This window comes from Eublepharis macularius, chromosome 2 (genome assembly GCF_028583425.1).
Source record: "Eublepharis macularius isolate TG4126 chromosome 2, MPM_Emac_v1.0, whole genome shotgun sequence".
Classification (NCBI taxonomy): Eukaryota; Metazoa; Chordata; class Lepidosauria; order Squamata; family Eublepharidae; genus Eublepharis; species Eublepharis macularius.
The window spans coordinates 132,474,490-132,495,780 of record NC_072791.1 but is presented as its reverse complement, the minus strand read 5'-3'; the positions used below and the strand labels follow the sequence as shown (position 1 = coordinate 132,495,780).

The 21,291-nt window shown below is 42.4% G+C and overlaps 1 protein-coding gene across 1 annotated transcript in view; it reads left to right on the top strand.

Annotated features, from left to right (window-relative positions):
- Window positions 1–21,291, top strand: part of KCNQ1 (potassium voltage-gated channel subfamily Q member 1) — a 520,763-nt gene that overhangs the window by 135,154 nt on the left and 364,318 nt on the right. Inside the window, exons 8-12 of the mRNA XM_054972676.1 lie at window positions 21–116; window positions 2,668–2,796; window positions 7,915–8,059; window positions 14,603–14,668; window positions 16,289–16,409. Of these exons, the coding sequence (XP_054828651.1) occupies window positions 21–116; window positions 2,668–2,796; window positions 7,915–8,059; window positions 14,603–14,668; window positions 16,289–16,409 (557 nt within the window). The remainder of the gene's footprint in view (window positions 1–20; window positions 117–2,667; window positions 2,797–7,914; window positions 8,060–14,602; window positions 14,669–16,288; window positions 16,410–21,291) is intronic.

The window sequence follows — 21,291 nt, the reverse complement described above, 5'->3', positions numbered from 1 at the left end:
AAAATTACTCTATTTCTTAGGGAATTCTCGGCTCTGGATTTGCTCTGAAGGTACAACAGAAACAAAGACAGAAGCACTTCAATCGACAAATTCCAGCAGCTGCTTCTCTCATCCAGGTGGTACATTGTCTTAAAATTTATATTTCCTGAACACAGTTTGATCCAAGTCTATTTCTTTTTCTTTTTTAAAAAATGCTATTTTGTTTATATTTGTTATGAGTCCAGAAGATGCTGTGGGAGAGTCACACATGGGTCTGGGTGACTGTGAATGAAATCCTAAGTAGAGTTTCTCCCATTAAAATCAGAGGGTTTAGACTGGAGTAACTCTGTGTAGGATTTCACTATGTAATACTTTAATATTTCCTTTGCTGTTACACATACACTATATAGCTTGGGGAGCATTTCCAATCAATTAGGAGCTTTTCTGAGGTAGTATTGTGCATACCTTGTTTATTTAGCTGAGATGGCATTCCAGTCTATTGCATTTTTGCATGTACTTTATCAGAATTAGTGTGTTTCAAGCAATTGTCTGAGGCTTTTATGGTTGGAAATAGTAGTGGATAGACCAATCCATGTCCAGTGCAGAATGGAGTCAATTTTAATTTTGAATTCTTTCTGAACGGAGTCCTTCTCACATTCTGGTTGATAGTATCAGGAATATGATTTGGCCTAGAGGCCTATATACAACCAAGCCCTGCTGCAAACCTTCCTGCTTCTCTCCTTTCCCTGAACTTAGTGAGGTGAGAGGGTAATGTGGAAGACTCATGGCAATTAATATATGTTTGGTAGAGTAAAAATTCAAGCCCGGAAACATTCAAACATTATAAAAGAGAAAATGAAGACGTCATAGAATCTATAGCAAAGATAATTACTGGAAAACATATCACATAGCTATAGAGGTAAACATCTTTACACAGTTAATATATGTGTAAACTTTTGGCATGGAATAAAGAGGTTTTGAAGATATTGAACAGTGAACTGCTGGAATGGAGAAAAGGCACAATGGGTTGGATCTTACCTAGGGGTGTGTACTCAAAAGGATTCGGGTTTCCCACTTTGGGTTTACTGAAGCAGGAAAAAAATTTGGAAAAACCCAATTCCCGCAGTGGCAAGCCACTTTGAGATTGGGGTATTTGAACTGCTTTGGTATACTTTGGAAAGATTTGGCCATTGTTTCCAATGGGAAACGCTGCTCCTGGCTTTCTCGGGGCCTGGGGGTGCATTTTCTTTCCAAATCATACCAAAGGTGGCTGGGACCTTCTCCTAACTCTCCTCTCATGACCACCCAAGCTTCAGAACAATTGGACTTCGAGCTGCCATGTCATGCCCCCCCAAAGAAGCTGCCCCTGTCTGCCTCCAGTCTCCATTCCCTATAGGGAAAAACAAGGGGGCTTTCTAGGTGGCTGGGGGTTGCATTTTACAAGCAAAATGCACCAAATTTTTAGGGGACCTGCTCCTACCTATCCTCTCATGACTCCCCAAGTTTCAGGGAGATTGGACTTCAGAGGGGGCATTCTATAGCTCCCAAAGAAGGTGCCACTATCCTCCTCCAATCTCCATTATTCTCTGTGGGGAAAACTAGGGGGCTAACCAAGGAACTCTTTAGGGGAGCCAAATAGGGAGATGGGGTGGCATTTTGCAAGCAAAATCCATCCAATTAGCAATTATAAATTGAATTAACAACAACAACAATAACAACAACACCACAACCTCCTCCCCCCTACCATTGTGAGTCACTACAACCCCCTCCTCTCCTCTCCCATTGGGTAAAAAAAAGCAGTACTTTTCTTGCTATTTGCAAACTGCAAGAAAAGTGCTGCGGCTGCTGCCACTCTATCCAAAGCTTTCCAAAGCATTGCTTTGATATTGCCAAAGCGGCTCAGCAATGCTGGGGCCAATTTGGAAATGCGAAATCATTCCGAATCTGGCCCGATTCAAGTTAAAAACCCGAATCAGAAACTCAAAGCGCACACCTCTAATCTTACCCCATTTTCCCATTTTCTTAGCAGTCCCTTGTGAGTGACAAAAAGGTGATGTCAGAGTTTGGGGACCTACATGGATAAAATCCTATGCAACAACAATGAGAGAGAAAAAGAGAGAGTGAGCGAGCTGCTGTGTGCTTAGAAGTCCCCCCCCCCAAGCTTTGGTTGTTCTTGTATAATTGTACTTTATATTTTATGAGCTGCTTTGGCTCTCCATTTGGGGAGAACAGCAGGATATAAATGTGAATGAATAAACTTGAGCAGCTGCGGCGAGGAGGGGAAGTAGACAAAATAGCTCCTCTTGACCTTTCTGACAGTAGCATTTCCACTAGCTCAAGAGGCTCTCTTTTTTATGGTTTTCTTCATGTGGGTTCCCCAACATTGGTATGGGCTGTTCAGCGCTAAGAGGGGCATGCTTGGAAAAGATGGAATAGAGTCACCTCTCCTAACAACTTCCATTGGTGGTGCATAGGAACCAAACAATTCATTTTCAAATACTATTAGGTTAGCTAAATTTTTGCCAATTTAGTACCAGTAGTAGAGACTGGATTCTTTGTGACAGCAGTAAAGTGTGTTGTTCTGTATTAGGTAATGTATGCAATCTTGGCTTACTGGCTAGTAGTAATGTACAGTTGTTTTTAGAAACCCTCTTAATTAATCTCTTGTGAAATTCTAACATATTTCAGACTGCCTGGAGGTGTTATGCATCAGAAAACCCAGACTCTTCTACATGGAAAATATACATAAGAAAACCTTCAAGGAATTATCACTTGATGTCCCCTAGTCCTAAACCAAAGAAAACAGGGATGGTATCGGTAATGAGCTAGGTTTCCATTTTCTTTGGATACTTTTCATGGAATAGTGCTAAACTGGACTTCTTTGTTTGAGAAAATAACCGGGGGGTGGGGGGATGGGATAGCATTTTCCATATTGTCTGCAGAGCATTCAGCCTATATTTGCATTGAACCATATTTGCAATGAAAGATATTCTTCTAATAGTGTAAACACACAGTCATGTATATGTGGTTTGCTGGGCAGAGCTGGCTAGCTGATGAAACTGTAGAAGTGGTATCAAGAAACATGGTTATTTTCCTGATCCTCAGTAGCATGAGGCAGGTGAAAATTTCTAGGGGAGAACAAAGTGTCCGCCTCCTTAGTTTCTAAGGAGGTTTCCAGTAGCATTGGAGGATGAAACTATCCTGCAAGGATGTTTTTTTCCGTATGGAAGGCAGAATCGATCAATTATCGATAAAATATGATGAAGACAAAAAATGAAGAGAACTCAAATATGCCTGTTCTAAGACTGTATCAAGGCTCAAGAAAATGGTTGAGCAATAGTCCTTGTCAATAAATTTAATTGTTTGTTTGGTATGGAATGAATGTTTTACTCCCAAGAAAAAATAGCCTGGAGCATACAAGCCATTTAAAAGGATAGGAAAAACTATTGTAAGGCTTCTGTAGGGTTTTCATAATTTTAGGTTCTGTTTGCTAGAATTTCTTAGGAGTTGATTGGTGTACCCAGTACATTGTAATGCTGTGTGGGCCACTTTTGAAGAACAGTTACAGATAAGCAATTTGATTTTATGCAGACTTGCAGTTTTAAATTGAAATTTAATGTCAAAGTTTTGAGATTAAAAAAACCTATCGTTAAATTTGTTGTAATACAAAGCTCTGCAATAACATCTAGTAATTGTTCATTAGTTAATTGTTTTATGTGTTATAATACACCTTGAGTTTCAGTGACAAAAGTAGGCTATATATGAAGTAAATAAATAAAATAAAATGGATAATTTTACCTAGCTTTGGCAACAAGCTACTACTGAATCAAAGAGATGTAAAATACCATGAAGGTTTGACAATATTTATACAACTGTGGGCATATCCCATATGGCAATATGATACTCTCAGTAGCAGCTTCTATAATAAACCAGTATCTTAATATGGATGTAGTGGTAATTTGAATGGTATTTCAGATGTTGCTCTTTCTCTTGAAGAAAACTTTTTCAAGGAATATAAGTGTTTTTCTGGACTAATATAAAATTCCTTACACATTGCTATAGAGGTAAAAATCTTTACAAAGTTAATATACGTGTAAAATTTTGGCATAGAATGAAGAGGTTTGGAAGATTAGCAATATCAACGTCCCCCCAGTAGTAGCACTGTCATCCTTAATTTGACCCCCTTTAGGAGGAAGTCATTGCCCATGTGTTGAACAACCCTCGAAATAAGATTCTTACCTGATACTTGGAAGCTGCTTATTGTCAGTCTCTGTCAGAATGCAGCTTCTTCCCTGTGCTGGTATTAATCAACAGTGGAATCCAGTTGTTCAAATATTAATGAATTCACTTGTAAAATAATTATATACGTCAGTTATAATTTATATGTGCAAATGTAGTAAGTTAAAATGCTTTTATTTATCATACTTTCAAAGGATAATAAATACTTAGCAAAACTAGATTCTCAGCTCATATAGATACCTCTAAAGTCAGTGATAATAAACAATGGTTCATCTTCATGGCTTCTGTGCAGGCACACATTGGGACTACACACATACAAGCCAGCCACAGAGAAGATTTCCAGAGCTATCTAGAAAATTAGGAGTGCCCCACCTCCCTTTGGCACTTTCCCACCAAAAACATTACATAACCAGGAGGAGGGGTGCTATACCCTCAGTTGTCTTTTTGCTGTTGCAGACAGAGGATCTTCATTACTGTTCTCTGCCTTTCCTTCATCTCATCCATGTGGCTGAAGAAAATTATTTCTTTTTTTTAACCCTCAATAGACCTTTATTTGCTATGAACTTTTGTAAGTTCAGTTTACTACTTCAAATATCTGTGTGTTTTGCAGCATATAACTGTAGTGTGTGTGATGAGTCTGTTCCTTTAATCTGGAGCTGGACAACCCTAGTCCATGCTAGGACTTAAAAAAAAAGTAGTGGCTGTTACTGTGAGCTAAGCTACAAGAGACGAATTACACAAGGAAGAGCACATGAAGGAAGTTGCAATGTTAGCTGGGAAGCTGAGTTTTAAAAGCAATCGGAAGGCTTTGTCAATTTCCCCTTTCTACAGAGCCAGGGAGATCTGGACACTGAAGGTTTATTTCCTATTCACCTCTTAGAAGGGGAGGTGAAACTGACAGAGAAATTAACAAACTCTCTGAGCTGCAATCTCTGGGCTCTGTAGAGAGGGGAAATTGGCAAAGCCTTCTGATCTCTTTTAAAACTTAACTTCCCGGCTAACATTGTGACTCCCTTCACGTGCTCCCTTCAGGAGCTCCTCCTCATGTAATTCGTCTCTTGTAGCTTGGCTCTGTGACTTCACAGAGACTGAATTCTTCAGTCCAGATAGGCAACACTCTATGGGCAGGAACAGACTTGTTGTCAAATCCTTTACATACTGTTCTTATTTTTTCACATCTGTGTTGCTTTGTAGGCTCAAAAGACCCAAGGTCTTCTCCACCTCTCCTCTCAGGGAAGATTGCCTGTCCTCCCATTCATTGAACTATTCAGTTCAGTATTCCCCTTGAGATTGAAAAAAGGCTGTTATTTTTGAGGGCTCCTTGTTTGTTAAGGAGGACAGATGGAAAAGCCTGTTTTAGGTCCATATCATCTAATAGTGTATTGTAGTCTTTATAGTTGTGCTTGGCTGTCTTATTCACACCTATCTCTCCCCTTAATGCAAAGAGCTCTTTGCTGGTGAGGGTGCATACTGCTAGTGACGGAATTCCAACACCTTGGATGTTTATAAAACGTATGACAACTAGGGTATTCTTCTTGAGGCTATAATATAGTTTTCCCCTCTGGTCTACTGATGGTTGGCTACAGATCCTTTCTAGGGCAACACCTAAAAAGAGTTTCCTTTGCCTTTTCAGTCTTAGTTGATCCACATTTTACTAAGATTATTCAGTGTTTTCACTTTTTGTGTTCTTATATACCTGTATGTGTCACCCTGGCAGAATGTTTGCTTTAGTTTAAATTTCACACTTCAATGGATACTCAAATTTGTTTTTTTCTTTCCTAGGCAGAGCATATATGCACCATTCCCATGCTTTCAGTGCTCTGTTCATCCCAGGGCACTCTTGTGATGCTGTGACTCTGAGATTTAGTGCCATCTCAGAGGCTGCTTCTGTGGTATAGGGACCCTACTATGATGCTGTGCCTGTAGATGGCTCCTGGTCTTCTGCAAAATGACTTTGCTATACTACTACTACTACTTTCACCAAGAGTATTAGATGTACTTCACATGTCTTTGTCTTTTGTTTTACTGCAAATACTCCATATGCATTGCAATGCAATGCATTGCAATGATGTTTCCTCAATTAACTGGTGCCAACTCCTAGATACTCTGATTGGAGCCATGGGCGATTTGGCCTTGCGACACTCTGTGATGGTCCATGGCCTACCCTTTTGTTTGCTCCTTTGCTGCCAGGGATCATCATCATTGGGGAATGCCACTGGCAAGGTAATCTATTTTTATGTTTTATCTCCTGGCTGTTTTTTGCTGCTTGAATAGTTCTGCTAGCAGCACAAGGTTCATTGGTGGTTCATACTGTCTATCCTTTCTTTGGCCCCATCACGCCTGCTTCACTGTTTTCATTATTCTAGTGTGGAGCTGCTTTGTTTTCATTCTCACTGATGACTTTGACAGTTTTGTTCAGCTCCTTTTCTTGCACTATAGCTGTAGACTCAGTTTTTTCTGAGTAGCAACTGCTGCTCCTTGACTACCGTATCTTGCACCTCTATGTGGCTATAGCAGGACGTGGACCCTTCTTCTTTTGCTGTTGACTATGCTTGGTACTCTTCTTGGATCACCAAGGACATTTAAAGCAGGGTTGTAACCCATTGTAAACTTTTTACACTTCCCTTGTGCTTCATTTTTAGCATATAGCACTTCCACCTCTGGAATGAGGACACTGGGGGTTTCTAACCTGCATCTCCTCCCATTCATAGAGTTTCACAATGTTAATGTGTCCAGTGCCCTGGCCAGGATTCCCTACCAGAGTTGGCTTTCAGCCCTCATGTCTCTCAACACTATCAGTTGCATTAGTTGTTCAGGTTCCAACAGAGACCTGGCAGTATCCTTACACAACCCTTTCTTTGGGGGTTCTAGAGACTATCACACTTTCCCTTGAGTGCGTGACTGTTCAATGCCCTTTACCTAGTACAGCTCTCCCCACTAGAGTGCTGTTTTTTCCTTGCTGCATTCCTGCTTGTTCTTTGGCAGTGACACTTTTAGAGCGCTCCCAGCTTCTTTAGAAGCACCTCTGAGTGAATGTCAATGAGACGCTAAGCATTTGTTGGGAAAGTGGTCCTCCATAGTCTTTGAGAGCTATTCAGTCAGTGAGCTTGCTACTTTCCCACTGTGGGACTGCACAGAAACCATGAAGATGAAAACTGGGTTGGCCTTATCTGTAACTGTTGTTCATTTAGTGGTCTTCTGTGCAGGCACACATCCCTCCCTCCTTCCCTGCTGTGAATTCTTTGGAATCTTAGTTTCGGGGGGGGGGGTGTCCTCTGGAGGCAGCATGGAGAGAACTGCAGGAATAGTGCCCCTCCTCCTGGACATGTGATTTTTTGGTGGGAAAGTGCCAAAGGGGGGGGGGGGCTCTTAGTCTTTTAGAAAGCTCTGGAAATCTTCTCCATGGCTGGCCTGCATGTCCCAATGTGTGCCTGCACAGAAGACCACTTGATGAACAACAATTACAGGTAAGTGCAACTCTGTTTTCATATCAGGACTAATTACTCCAAATCTGAAAAGCTGTCCCTCTGTTCCAAAGAAAATTAAGGACAATTATTTTGTCTTCTCATTTCCCCCTTTTCCATTCAATTCTCATTGCACTGAATCATTAATTAGGGTGAGTCATTGTTAATGTATCAGAGGCTGTTTGCTCCCCCCCTTTTTGAAGATCATGATTTGGATTCTTGCTTTTGTTAGGTGAAAAAGAAGAAGTTTAAGTCAGAAAAAGACAATGGACTTAATTCTTCTGACAGAATGTTACCTGTTCCACAAATCACATATGACCATGTGACAGATGATAGGAACTCTGAAAACTTTCACCTGGATGCATATGAAAATTCTGGTAAGAATTTTGATCAGAACAAGTAAGGAACTGCCATTTAAGTAGAGTATACTAGACAGAACAACCTGCTTGGTACCTGAAACCGATGTAACTGAACTCTCTGACACAGTGATGGGCATTTATGATAACACAAGTCATTCCTAGCTGTCCTAGGAAGCTTGCAAGAGGGTGTTCTGCTTTGTGATCATCAGTTTCAACCCTGTGGAAACTGATTGTGTAGCTCTGTACCAATGCAAATTGCTTCATAGGGGTGAAATGCCATTTCCCTGTCTTTCAGGTTCTAACCCTCATTACATCTTACTTCTTCCCATATCTTTGCTTTCACTTCTTACAGATATAACACAACTACAAACTGTGTTTGTTAATAACATAATGGTACTAATCCACCATAGTTGCAGGTTGTAGCATATCAGTAGGCCTTGCAGTCATTCTGCCCCTTTCTAATAACTCTTTAAAACATGGCACATCAGGTGACAACATCAAACTTTTTATGTTTAAATAACGGTTATGTAAAAACAAAGTGAAAAATATAAGGTAAATCATAAACCTGCATATGGTCTATATAATTTACAGTCCAATCTTAAGGCCCCTTCTGGTGCCATCAGCTGCACGTCAGTGTAAATGCAACGCCGCTCATCTGCTTCCTAAGGACTTTTGCAGGAGAGCTGGGCTAGTCAACCGAGCCTAGGAAGGCACAACCAGGAGTGAATACACCGTCATTGCCCAGGCAATGCCACTAGGATCAACCAATTGCAGGGCAGCAGCAATTGACAGCACTGTGAGTGGCAGGGGAAGGCATAGCCAGTTCCAGGCCACGTTTCCCATCCCAGCTGCCACACCCCCGCCCTACCAGGAGAGATCCCCACAATCAGGCTTGCCGCACTCCAACAGAGGCGCCTGCCCTGAGAGGAGCCCCACCCTGGGAGGTAGTACACTGATGGTGCAGACGGGGTGCTCGCCCACCCGCTCATCCAACCCCATTCCCAACAAGGGGCAGGCTGGCGACAGAAACACTGCTCGCTTGCAAACTCCACTACCACTGCTGCTGCTGCCCTAAGAAACATGTACCTCCTCCCTGAAAAGTGAGCCCAGAAAGGCAGCAGGACCTGACGAGGGTCGCACTCGCAGCCTGCAGGACTTGGGATGAGCCCCCAGGTCCCTGAGGGGTAGGGGGGGGTTCCTTAATAAATGACAGGAATGGCCATTGGAAACCATGCAAGAGGCTAGAAGGCCCATTGGCTGTGATGGGAGCGACAAACGCCCACGGACTTGCAGCAGCTCCATTTGAACACATCATTGCATCACTGCGAGGAGAATGCGGGTTGGACCTCGAGAGCCATGCTCCAGTCCTGTGATGATGCCGACCAGAGTGGAATGATGGCCTGCAGGACCGAGAAACTGCTCCAGGGGCTGTCGTCTACACCCACGTGCCAGATTCCCTAAGTCCACCCCTGCCTCTGCAAACAGTGAAAAGGAGGGTGGTCCATCCTCCCAGAGGAGAAGCCCCAGAGATCCTAAGATTTCACTCCACATCTCCCATCTTCTGGCAGCAACCCCCTTTCCCCTGTATGTAGTGATCATCTGCTTGGCACATCAGATGCCCCCAGCTCTGTCTATCAGAGAATGAGAGTCCTCGGTGGTGCCCCCTACCCCGCCAGACATACAGTGGGCCACACTACAACTCCTGCCCCACTGCCTGCAGTTACATGGGGAGGGGGGAGGGGAGAGGGAAGCTGGACAGGGCCCAAGGCGCTCCTTCTGGCAGTGCCACCTACCCCATCTATCCCAGCTTTGAGCCAGGAATCATTCGCTGGGATGTGTGAAAAGACACTATGGGGAGTTAGTGGCGGGAGGGGGGTGGCTACTGTCGTCTACAGGCAAGCAAACAGACAGGCAGTTAATTGTTTTTCAACACATTTTATTAAACTGGAAAAGGTAAAGAGGTTGTCTGGACATGTGTCTTGCCAATGTCCTTCAACTGGAAAGGGACCAAAAGGCAGTTTGTGCAGCAGTCAGAGCTGCAAAATCCATTCCTTGTCCTGCCCTCGCAGGAGTGAGGTTGAGATGTGGGCTGCCTTGGGGAACTGCTCCCTGGACCTGAATGGCGCTCGAGCAGGATCACCAGAGGCTGGAAGAGCCATGCTCCTTGGTCTTCCTAATGAGTTGGGACCTGCCTGCAAGGGAAACAGACACATGTGTAGCAAGGGACTGAGCCCTGTTCGAGCTCCAGCCCAGTCTGCCACATTTTGGGAGGGTGTCCATGGTTGGGAGCAGCAACGATGGCAGCTCCCGTGTTACAGATGCAGCATGCAACCAGGTGATGCATGACCGTCTGGAGAGAAAGTACTCTGCATTGAGATGGTCTGATCCTTGAGGGAGACAGTCAAGGGCTGAGCACCCACCATCAACCGAGAGTTATGAAAACCCAGTCACCCTGACCTGCAGCCATTCTTCCTCTTCCGGGAAGAGCTCTGGCTGAGGGAGTCTGAACAGAGCCCCCAAATGGGTACAGGTCAAGAGCAGTTCCCTGGGCAACTGCCTCCATGGCAGGCAGGTGCTGCTGCCATCGCCCCACCAGCAAGCCTCACCTGCAGAGGCTGGCGTTTGGGAGGGTGCAGGTGAGGGGGCCAGCTGGCGCAAATGAGTGAGCCACGGTGTCCGCTGCCCCAGCTCCTTCTCACCTGTCAATGCTCTCTCGCCCCTTCCTGAGCCGGGACTCTGGTGTCAGATAACCTGTGACGGGACTTGGGTGGAAATCGTTAGTCAGACATTCTGGATTTAGCTCTTCTTCCCTTTAGTGAGTGCAAAGTACTCCCTGATCTCCTCAAAAGTCTCCCCAGTGCACTCGTGTCCCGCCACCGTGAGCACAATTTCCCGCCTCATGTTCTAAGTCCCTGTAGCAGGGAGCTGCCGGGCAGAGCCTCCGGCCACTTCCCTACTTACCTGGGTTTATAGGTGCTCCGGCTGGAAGTTATGTAGGGTGCTGATTGGGCATATGGAAGGGGGCTTGGTCGCCATGAGTTGCTCATGGATTCATCACTTCAGTAGTTGCCATCCTATGCTCCACTAGACCACATGGGTGGGGCTGGGCATCGGGAGGGGGGAACTAAGTTTTCCTGTTCAATGGGCACCTATGGGCTACGCCACCTTTTTTCCCGGTGTAACTTTTCGCTGCTGTAGGGGGTGTTCCCTGGCCTGAAGCAGCTTTGGAAGCTGACTAACTTGTGGCCCGCCCCCAACCCGCCCACTCCGGTGCAGGAACTTACACCACACTTACACCTCTGTTCAGCTGTCTAGTATGGCCGCTGGCTGCAGTCCACAGCAGTGGTGTGCCTTGCCCAGCTGCCAGCGGAGGGGAGGGTACGCCCATGTAAGTGTGAGTTGCAAAAGTGTAACCCTTAGTCCTATCCTTGAGCACTTTCCACCCCCCCACTTAGGATTGGTCTTGAATTTTGTTTGCTAGATTATGTATAACAAAAGATCTTCTCTTTCTATGTTTCAATGCATAATTGCTATATAAAACTTTAACACTGTTACTGTGAAAGGTAATGTAATCTTCAAACAGGTACTAGCTCCAGTGGAAACAAAGGCTTTCTTTTCCTTCTGACATCTCTTATCTTTCTTCTTTCCTCCCTGTGTTATGTTTTCTCAAAACTTTTACAAGTTTACAGGGCAAGAAGGAATGTTAAATTTGGTAAGTTATAGAAATACATTCACCTACAGCATGCTAGACTACAAAAACTTAACATTGTTTGCAGTGCATTTCATGTGTTTTTACTACTATTAGCTATACATTAAATTCTGCAAGAGACGTGTAACAGGTCACAGTGTGCATTCTTTCATGCAATGAAAGAATTCCATTACTAAAGCAAACAGATCTGAACATATTATAAATAGTTTTTTAACTTACATTATGTATACTTAACATTCTCTTCCATCATTGTAGTATTAAAAATGAGTGAATCTACATTCTTTACCCAGTGCCATTTTTATTGTTTTTAATTAAAATTGTTCAAAGATATCTTACAGAGAATTTTCTAAAGCAAAAAGATTTCAATGATTCAAAGAAAATATAAGAATGAATGCCCTCTTGGCATTTGTAATTACCCAATGATATTTTTAAAACTTGTTCACTAATAATTTTAGAGGCAATTGTTGGCGTCTGCTGGGCCCACTATGCCTGTCTGTTGTTCAGCTGTGCTGTCCTACCTTCCTCCCCAAAGGGTGGGGTCCTCCCTCAGCCTTAGAGTTTGGGGAGGGGAGGGGGTTGCTCCACCTGGTTCCTCCTCCTACCAGGTGGTGTGTGCCTTTCTGCTGCCTAGGTCACACCCACACCATTCATCCCTGGCTTCATGGGGAGGGGTACCTTTATACCCCCTTAAGGCTTTCCCCCACCTCCACCAATCACCCTTCGGGGCTGGCTGGATGTCTGCCCAGCCCTGCCCACAGTGCTCCCAGGCTCTGATGGGCTCCTGGCTTTACAGACAGTCCTGGCTTGCTCCTCCCTCTCTGGGGGGCGCTTCTCCTCACCAGGTGTCCTCGGGCTGCTGGAACTGCCCTCTGACCTGGCACAGGTCTCCCAGCATCAGCCCTGCCATGCTAACCTTCCCCCTGACATTGCCACGCTCTTCGGCCACGGCTCAGCTGGGCTCACAGGTAATGGCCTCTCTGGCAGTGGCATCTGCGTCTGCGGGCTGGCCTCAGTGTCTGCTGCCTCTCAGTGGGCAGTCTCCTCCCTTGGCAGTCACTGCTGCTGCACCTACGGGGCTTCTGGGGATGCTGTCGTCCTCCCCAGTTCCTGTCAGGCCACCTCCTCTCCCGGTGGCCATCCAGGTGTCGCCCCTTCTGTTGTCAGCTGGCCATCGTCTGCTGCCATCTCTTGTAGCCCTCAGCTGATCCCCAAACCCCAGCCACCTCAGCTCAGATGAGTGTGCCTGTGGGCTTGGGGGTGCAGCCCGGCACAGTCCGGCGTGAGTCTTTGCGTCGGACAGCAATATAAATAAACTATGCTGATGTCTTGTGACTCACATGAATTTATATATTCATTAGTGTATCAGATTGTTTTAATATATTTCTGATACTCCTGATTGATCCCACTCTTTCTTCAAATAACTCAGAATGGCATGGATGGATTGCATTTTTTGCCTCAAAACAATTATGTGAGGTATATTAGAGCTACCTCAGGAACACAGACAGTGTAGTCTTAAAGTAAAGTAAATATACTCAGAAGTAAATCCCACTGAGTTTAATGGGGCTTTCCCCCTAGTTTAGTGTGCTTCAGATTGCAGCCTCAGTGATTTTCATGGCCTAAGAAGGAATTTGAATTAATATCTCCGCAAGGCACGTCTGACACTTCAACCTCTGTATCTCAGAGAACATCTTCAGCATAACCTTTCTTAATTTTTTTAAATCTTAAAAGCATAATCTCATATGTTTTATATGATAAGAAGAGTAGGGAGAAAATTGGACATCATGGAGATCGTGTTTCATTGGGGAGAGCCAAGTAGGTTCTGAACTCTCCCATTGAAACCAATGGGACTTAATGTTATTTACTTTTCTCTGTGTTGTAATCTTAGCACATGATTCTTCTAGGATGCTTAGATTAAGTAAAAGTAGAAATTACGTTATCCTAAATAAACAGGTTTAGTACTAGAAGGAGTCACTTTTGGAAAAACTTCTTTTTTCAGATGGCACTGATTCTGCTTGGGCAGGAAAAAAACATTGGGAGGGGAGTAAATAGTATATTGTAGAAGTGTCCTTCTGTTTATGGATGTAGGATTCAACCATAAAAACAACAGATCAGCAGATTTCCCCACCTTTATAAAGATAGGCATTTAATCTGTCTTCTCACATGGGATTTTACTGCAATGAACTTTCATTGTATTCTGTGGAACTTTGCAGGAATGATCTTCCTTGTTTTGATGGTGATCTCTGGCCAAGTCCAGAGATTTTTTAATAGGTCCCTGGGTGTGTATTTCTGAGATCCCCAGAGAAAACACAACTGTGTTTTGCAAACAAAACACAGAAATCGCTTCAAAATTCTGTTTTTTTTTTAAAAAAAAGAAAATTAAGAAAAAAATATTTGGCATAATGAGGAAGGTGCTTTAGTCTTCCCCCTGTGCTGTTTTCCCAACCTGATATGTCCCCAGTGAGCTGCTATTTGCCCTGTTGGGTAAACATAGAACTAATTATCAATACATGTAAGTGGGTCTCTGAAGCTGTTTAAGACTGGGAAAACAGTACAGGTGGGGTAAGAGGTATAAAGCCCTTTCTTCTCTTGTGCCATGGTCCTAATCTGAAACTGGTTCATTTGAACATGGAAATTAAACTCCCAGCTGGAAACTCTCAGTTCATGTCTATACAAAGTCCGTATGACTTTGTAGTATATGTATCAGTCTTGCCTTTAAAACCCATTTTCCTGTCTTTTAAAAACTAAAGTAACAGATGCAATTATGGCCTGAATTGCATTGCTTCCTCTCCACCTGACTTTTTCACTTTCTCTTTATGTGTCCTGTGCACTGTCCTTTTTATCTGTTAACTCAGTCCGGCAGCATTCCTGGACGTCCTTTTCTGCAGACCAGCCATCTTCCAGTTCTCCTCCTTCTCCAGGTAACACTTGCATTTCATTGCTCCATTTCCATTAAACATTCAGACACAGAGACTGAACCTCATTCTGATGCGATTATGGGCACATATATTCAGTAATAGTTATGATTATTTAAATAAAAACACTATTATTGCAAATTGGGGCAGAGCTTTAGCAGTTAAAACTGTATGGTGTAGTGGCTAATGTAGAATACTAGGATCTGAGTAAGCCAGGTTTGATTCCTCACTCTGCCACGGAAGCCTTGGGCCTGTTACATACACCCAGCCTAGCCCACCTCACAGGGTTATTGTGAGTGGAGGGGGGAATGGAGAAGAGAATGATGTAAGCTGCTTTGGGTCCTCACTGGGGAGAAAAGCAGGGTATAAATGAAGTAAAAATTAAAAAAAAAAGTGGTGAGATTTGAAGAAGGGATTTTCCAGTTCATAAGCCAATATGTCATATCAGTAAAATAGCAGTAAAATAAGATGGCTTTCATAAAAGAATGAAACCTAATCAGTATTTTCTGAGATGATGACAATTCATGATAAATGTTTTTCTTCCTCATATTGGAAAAAAATAATTTATATGAAGAGGCTTTATATTGAATCACATAACAGCACAAAAAAGGCGCTCTCTCTTGCAGCTAGATGTTTTCCTGTGCCTAGTTCCCATTCTAAATATGACAGAACCTTGAAAATAAAAAAAATGGGTTGAGCTGCACTTTGTACAGATAAGGCAGACTTTCAAGTACTTCTTTTATCTATCATTTTCATCCCTCTATCCCTTGATCTATCCCTAATACAAATATGAAGGTATACAATATAAATGACATGTGATTTTGATCTGTATATCATTATCCTTACCAATGAGAGTTGGTGTGGTAAGAAGGCTGGGGAGAAGGATTAAGCTTCTACTTCTCTGAGATGAATAGTACTGTAGGAAAAAGAAAGCAGTTCAAGAATGGTTGATTTTATTTCAGGAAAATAGCATGGGGGAAAGGGTACTCCCCCATCACCCTGGCCTCAGTCCAAGTCAATTCATTTCTTCTTCTCTTGGCTGCTTTTAAAGAAAATTGAAAACGCCTGGAGATCTGATCACAGATCTCTAGTGGCTCGTTCCCTCAGAAGTACATTGAATTGTCCAAATGTAGCATGCTATAAGCATATTTGAGATGCCTAAGGTTGTAAAGATCTACAGCTGAATGAACTGTTTTGTTAGAAAATTCATCATTGTAGCATCCCAAAATTCTTTGGTCTAACTGGCCATATAAAATGTAAAGTACATTTAGTGATGAATATTATTTTTGCTTTTTCTTAATATTTTGAGTACACAGAACTGAGTCCCTAAAATACCATTTAACTTACTAGAATTGTCAGCTTGTACAGAGTAAGTTTCAGTAGGCCGTAAAGATTGGGCATTTCATGCCAGAATTGCAGAGGGAAATAGAAACTCAATGTCCTTTTCCTTCTGTGCTATCCATCATGCTCCTGTTGTTTTGATCTAATGTTTGAGTATACTTTTTAATTATTTTCCTTAAATTGACCACTCAAATATTAAAAGTGCATTGAAACTTTTCTGTAGCCTTTAAATATATATAAGTAATACAGCAATTTAACTTTTACCTGCCTGTCTCTTTTCCACAGTGAAAAAAAGCTCTCCATTTTTAGATGCAAACACTGGGCCATTCATTAGGACCAATAGTTTTGCTGATGAACTTGACCTGGATGGCGAGACATTGCTGACCCCAATAACTCACATCTCACAGTAAGTCACAGGCTTCTGAACTATATTGTGATTAATTTCAGACACGTTCAATGAGTACATGCTAATAGAATCTAAAATATCAGGGTAGTTATCTGTGTAAAATTATTTCATATAAAAGTTTGCATCTTGAAGTCTATTTAAACAGTATTGCTGAGCTAGATAGATAGTCTTTCTGCTTGTGAAACAATTTTAAGTAATATTTAGCACTGTGCCTGGTGGATAACCCTACCTTTTCAACAGAAGTTACTTGACTGATAACTGAACAGTCACCTTTGCCCAGTGTTGCAGATAGTCGAAAGATGAGAGAGATCTTTTTTCATCAAGTTGACTGAGGTTGTGTCTGCACTACTGATATCCCATTTAAAAAGTCAGCAAAATACAAATGCAAAACAATTCCATTTTAAGCAATAGTGGCATGATATGGAGAAACCCTACCCCAGTATTATTGTCACTCACAACTATACTGAGGTTGCACACATCTATTGTGCACAAAGAAGATGGGAATTGTTGAAAATCAGATAGTCAAATGTATACTCAGAAACCATGAACTAGACTACTGCAGTGCACTTACATAGGCCTCCCCTCAAAGTCACCTCAAAGACTCCAGCTGATGTAGAATGTAGTTATTATCAGGAACTAGATGGTGAATGCATATTACTCCCATTTTGCAGTCACTCCACTGGCTGCGCATCAGTTACCAGGCTCAGATCAAGATATTAATCATCATTTCTGCAATCCAAACCTCTAATGTATTGTTTATTGGCCTTCCCATTCCTGTTGATTTAAATTGTCTCTCACTGTGTCTTCCTTGAGTTTGAATGAGAAAGGTGGTCTATAAATTACACAAATAAATAAATAAGACAAAGTCTTAATGTAGATGTGGTCTAAGCACAATCAAGTAAAATTCTTGTTCAATTTTCCTGCTGTGTGGGGAAAAAAGTGGATTTCTTACTGAGGGTTAGAGGAGCCCTTGTAAAAAGAATACATTGCAGCTCGGGAGAGCTATAGTGTATAGGGGTAACTGGATAAAATTGTCTTCCCTCCACTCCCTGCTACTCAAGGAGAAGAATGTTTTTTTTATTCCTCATCCTCGCGGTGGGATTTGGTATCTCAAGAAGCTCTGACTTTTGAACTTACACTGTGAAACGTCTTTTTGGTCTCTAAGGTAGCACGGGACTCAAATTCTGGTGTTCTACTGCAAACCAACATGCCTACCTATCTGAAGCTATTCTTACTGCAATCTCTCTATGCTATAGTACGTTTTGTTTATGAGAAATCCCTGACCTCAACAGAGGATTTTGGAGGTATGCAGTGGGCTGCTTGGAGAAGGGCAAGGTGGGGAAGATTGGCTCTTCCAACTCTGTCTGTGAGCTTTTCCACAGAATCCAAACTATATAGTGTGCATAGACAGAAATGCACACTCAGCACCAATTACACAGTTCGTAATGTAATAAAAACAAAAGTGGTTTGTGGTTAGAAATCTCTGCATGAAGAAAGTCTTAAGTTGTCATAATTGACGATGATGATTTATTTCCCAAGGGAATCCACATACAAATGCTTTTTTATGCTCTTGTAAGTTTGGCTGCAAATGTTTCTTTCTTTTCTTCTTTAAGCATTCCACTTTGCTAGAATTATGAAAACCTCTCGCATTTCAAAGTTAATAGGCAGCATCGGTATAGAATTTTTCATGCAAGTATTCTAAAGTGCTCTATGGTATATATCAAAAAATATCTAGGCAATCTTTATAAACCAATTAGCATGTAAAAGCCCTCTCAAATGCAGTTCCTATTCAGACTATACAAGTGATCTATGCTCTGTAAGATACTCATCAGCATAAAGAATATTTTATAGCCCAGCTGCATAGTATGGTAACTCTTGGTCCGAGAATGAAGGGTTTTGGAATCAATAAGAATAATGTGCTGTTGAATCTTGGACTGCAGTGCTGTATATAAATTAATATGCCCCAGGGACCATGAAAATGAGTGTGTATGAAAGAAACTGATTCCATAACCACAAAGGCGTGAGTAAAAGTTGCTGCATGAATTGGAGGCATGTGCTTGGCAAAAAAATACCTGCAAACAGATTTCACCTGAGAGCATAAAATTACCTCTCTTTGACAGGCAATATAAATCATCTGGCAAAGATATTGGTTACCTACTGTACTATTAGGAAACTTGCCTGGTAAAAGTCAGATTAAAGAATGTGTTTAAAATCTCTGTTTCCACTTAGTTGGGAAGGATGGAAGAACTTTTGCAACTAGTTCTTGTTTGTTTCATCACAAGCATCAAGCCGGTAACAGCCTTATGAAAATGATACTTAAGGATATCTCTGGGATATTCCTAGATCAGTCGTGAACTAGCCACATTTCTGACGTATGCCCTCATTTAGAAAAGTGAGAGGGGAGGTAGCTGCATGACCACTGCACTGCCACAGCCAGGATCAGGGCCTATAAATGGTTCAGTGCTACAAATTGTGAGGCCAGCGTATGATGTTAGAATTTGACATGGTCACAGACATAGTATGTTCTGTTCACACTGCTTTGCCTAAGCTTAGTCTCTGGCCACAACACAGTGCAACAGTATTTCTATAGAGTGGTTACTTGGGGGTGGAGGGGGAAACCTCTTCGGGGTGGAGGGGAAACCTGGAGCAATTTATTCTGTATCACCTCAACTAGCAGTATCTTTTGACAGGTAAATAGAGCAGAACATATGAACATAAAAAGAGCCCTACTGGATGAGATCCATGGCTTATCTAGTCTAGGATTCTGTTTCTTACAGAGGCCAACTAGTAACTCTGGAGGGCCAACTACAGGGTATAGAGGCCAAGGCCTTCCTTTGATGTTGCTGCCTGGCACTGGTATTCAGAGGTTTACTGCTTCTGAATGTGGAGGTTCCCTTTAGTCACCATGACTAGTATCCACTGATATCCTCATGAATCTGTCTAATCCCCCTTTTAAAACTGCCTATGCCTGTAGCCATCACGAGATCTTCAACTTCAACTTCATTGGATGCCCTTGAATTCTAATATTTGGGGAGAGGGAGAAAAAGTTCGCTGTCCACTTTCTCTACTCTGTGCATAATTTTATAAATTCTATCATGTCTCCCCTTAGTTATCTTTTCTAAACTGAAAAGTTCCTGACTGTTTAACCTTATAGGAAAGATGCTTGAACTCTATAATTATCTTAGTTGTCCCCTTTTGTACATTTTCCAGCTTTGCAATGTCCTTTTGTTTGTTTGGCATTTCAGGGTCGCTTTCCCTCAGAGCCAAAACACACGAGAAGAAATACCTAGATTCAGCACGTGTTCTCTTACCTCAAGGTTTGCCGGGATCTGTAGGCATCCTGGAAGCTTAAAGTTTAGCATTTATAGAGCAGCAGGAAGGGAAATACAGGCGCCTGTATTTCCCTTCCCCTTCCTGCTTCTCTGTAAATGCTAAACTTTAAGCTGCCAAGACACCTACACTTCCCAACAAACCTTGAGGTAAGAGAACAAGTTTAGCATTTACAGAGCAGCAGGAAGGGGAAGGGAAATACAGGCCCTGTATTTCCCTTCCTGCTGCTCTATAAATGCTAAACTTTAAGCTTCCAGGACGCCTACAGATCCCGGCAAACCTTGAGGTAAGAGAACATGTGCTGAATCTAGGTATTTCTTCTCGTGTGTTTTGGCTCATAGTCTCAGCAAGTTCAGACCCCATTAGGATACAGTCAAAAAGCTGGGATTTTTGTTCGTTTATTTGTTTGTTTGCTTAAACATTTGTTAGCCACCTTTTTACCTTACAGCACTCAGAGTGGCTTATAGCAGACATAAAAATACAATAAAATCTCAGTTTAAAATCAGTGTATAGAACTATCCATAAACAGTAAAATTAATAGAACGCAGTTCTAAATAAGTATGCATCACCTTACATCACTTCCCTACATTGAACTTTGCCATTTAATTGCTCACACACCTAATGTGTGGATATCCTCCTGGTGCTCTTCTCAGTTGGTCTTGGTTTTCACCATCCTGAACACTTTTGTGTCATCTGCAAACTTGGCCATTACGTTACTCACTCCCAGTTCTAGATAATTTATGAACAAATTAAATAGGATCTAATCAGCCCTAAAACTGATCCTTGTGGAACCCCACTGTTTCCATTGAGAGAACTGTTCATTTATTCCTACTGTCTGCTTACTGTCATTTATCTAATGTCTGCTTACTGTCATTTATCTAATGTTTAATCCTTAAGGGAATGTGTCATCTTATCCCATGACTGTTCAGCTTACCCTGGAGTCTCTGGTGAGAAAATGATTTGTTCCAGTCCAGTATCACCTGTGTATCTCCTTTACAAATGCATTTGGAGTCAGGAACGCAATCTGAATTACCTTTTTAACTTGGAGGATCTTATTCCAGACACAAGATCTGTGGGCTGCACAATGGGAGAATTTTGTGCTTTTTTCCTGATCTATCATGATCAGGGTAAGAAGCAGCGCAGAACTTCAGTACTCCTTGTGGCTGAGTATCTGTCACACTGTAGCTGGAGCCTCAGACAGATGGGAGAACCATGAAAGGGAGTGCAGATATGTGTCTCCTTTCACATCTACTCCCCAGAATAATGTGATATCCAGTGGAAGTCCAGAAGAGAAGAGATTAGATATTCATGTTCCCTGCCCCACAGTAATTGGACTTTACTTGAACAATAGCAGACCTAGCATTTCATGAAAAATAAGGAGATGGTGGATAGCATGCCACCAACATTTCACACCTTCCCACTGTGCTGTCCCTTCCACCTCTTTCCCTGTGGCCTGGTATTCACATATAGCAGAATGCTGAGGTGGTAGAATGAAGTATACTACTTCAGATTGCAAGGAGCAAATCACATTTTAATGTATCCTGTGTATTAA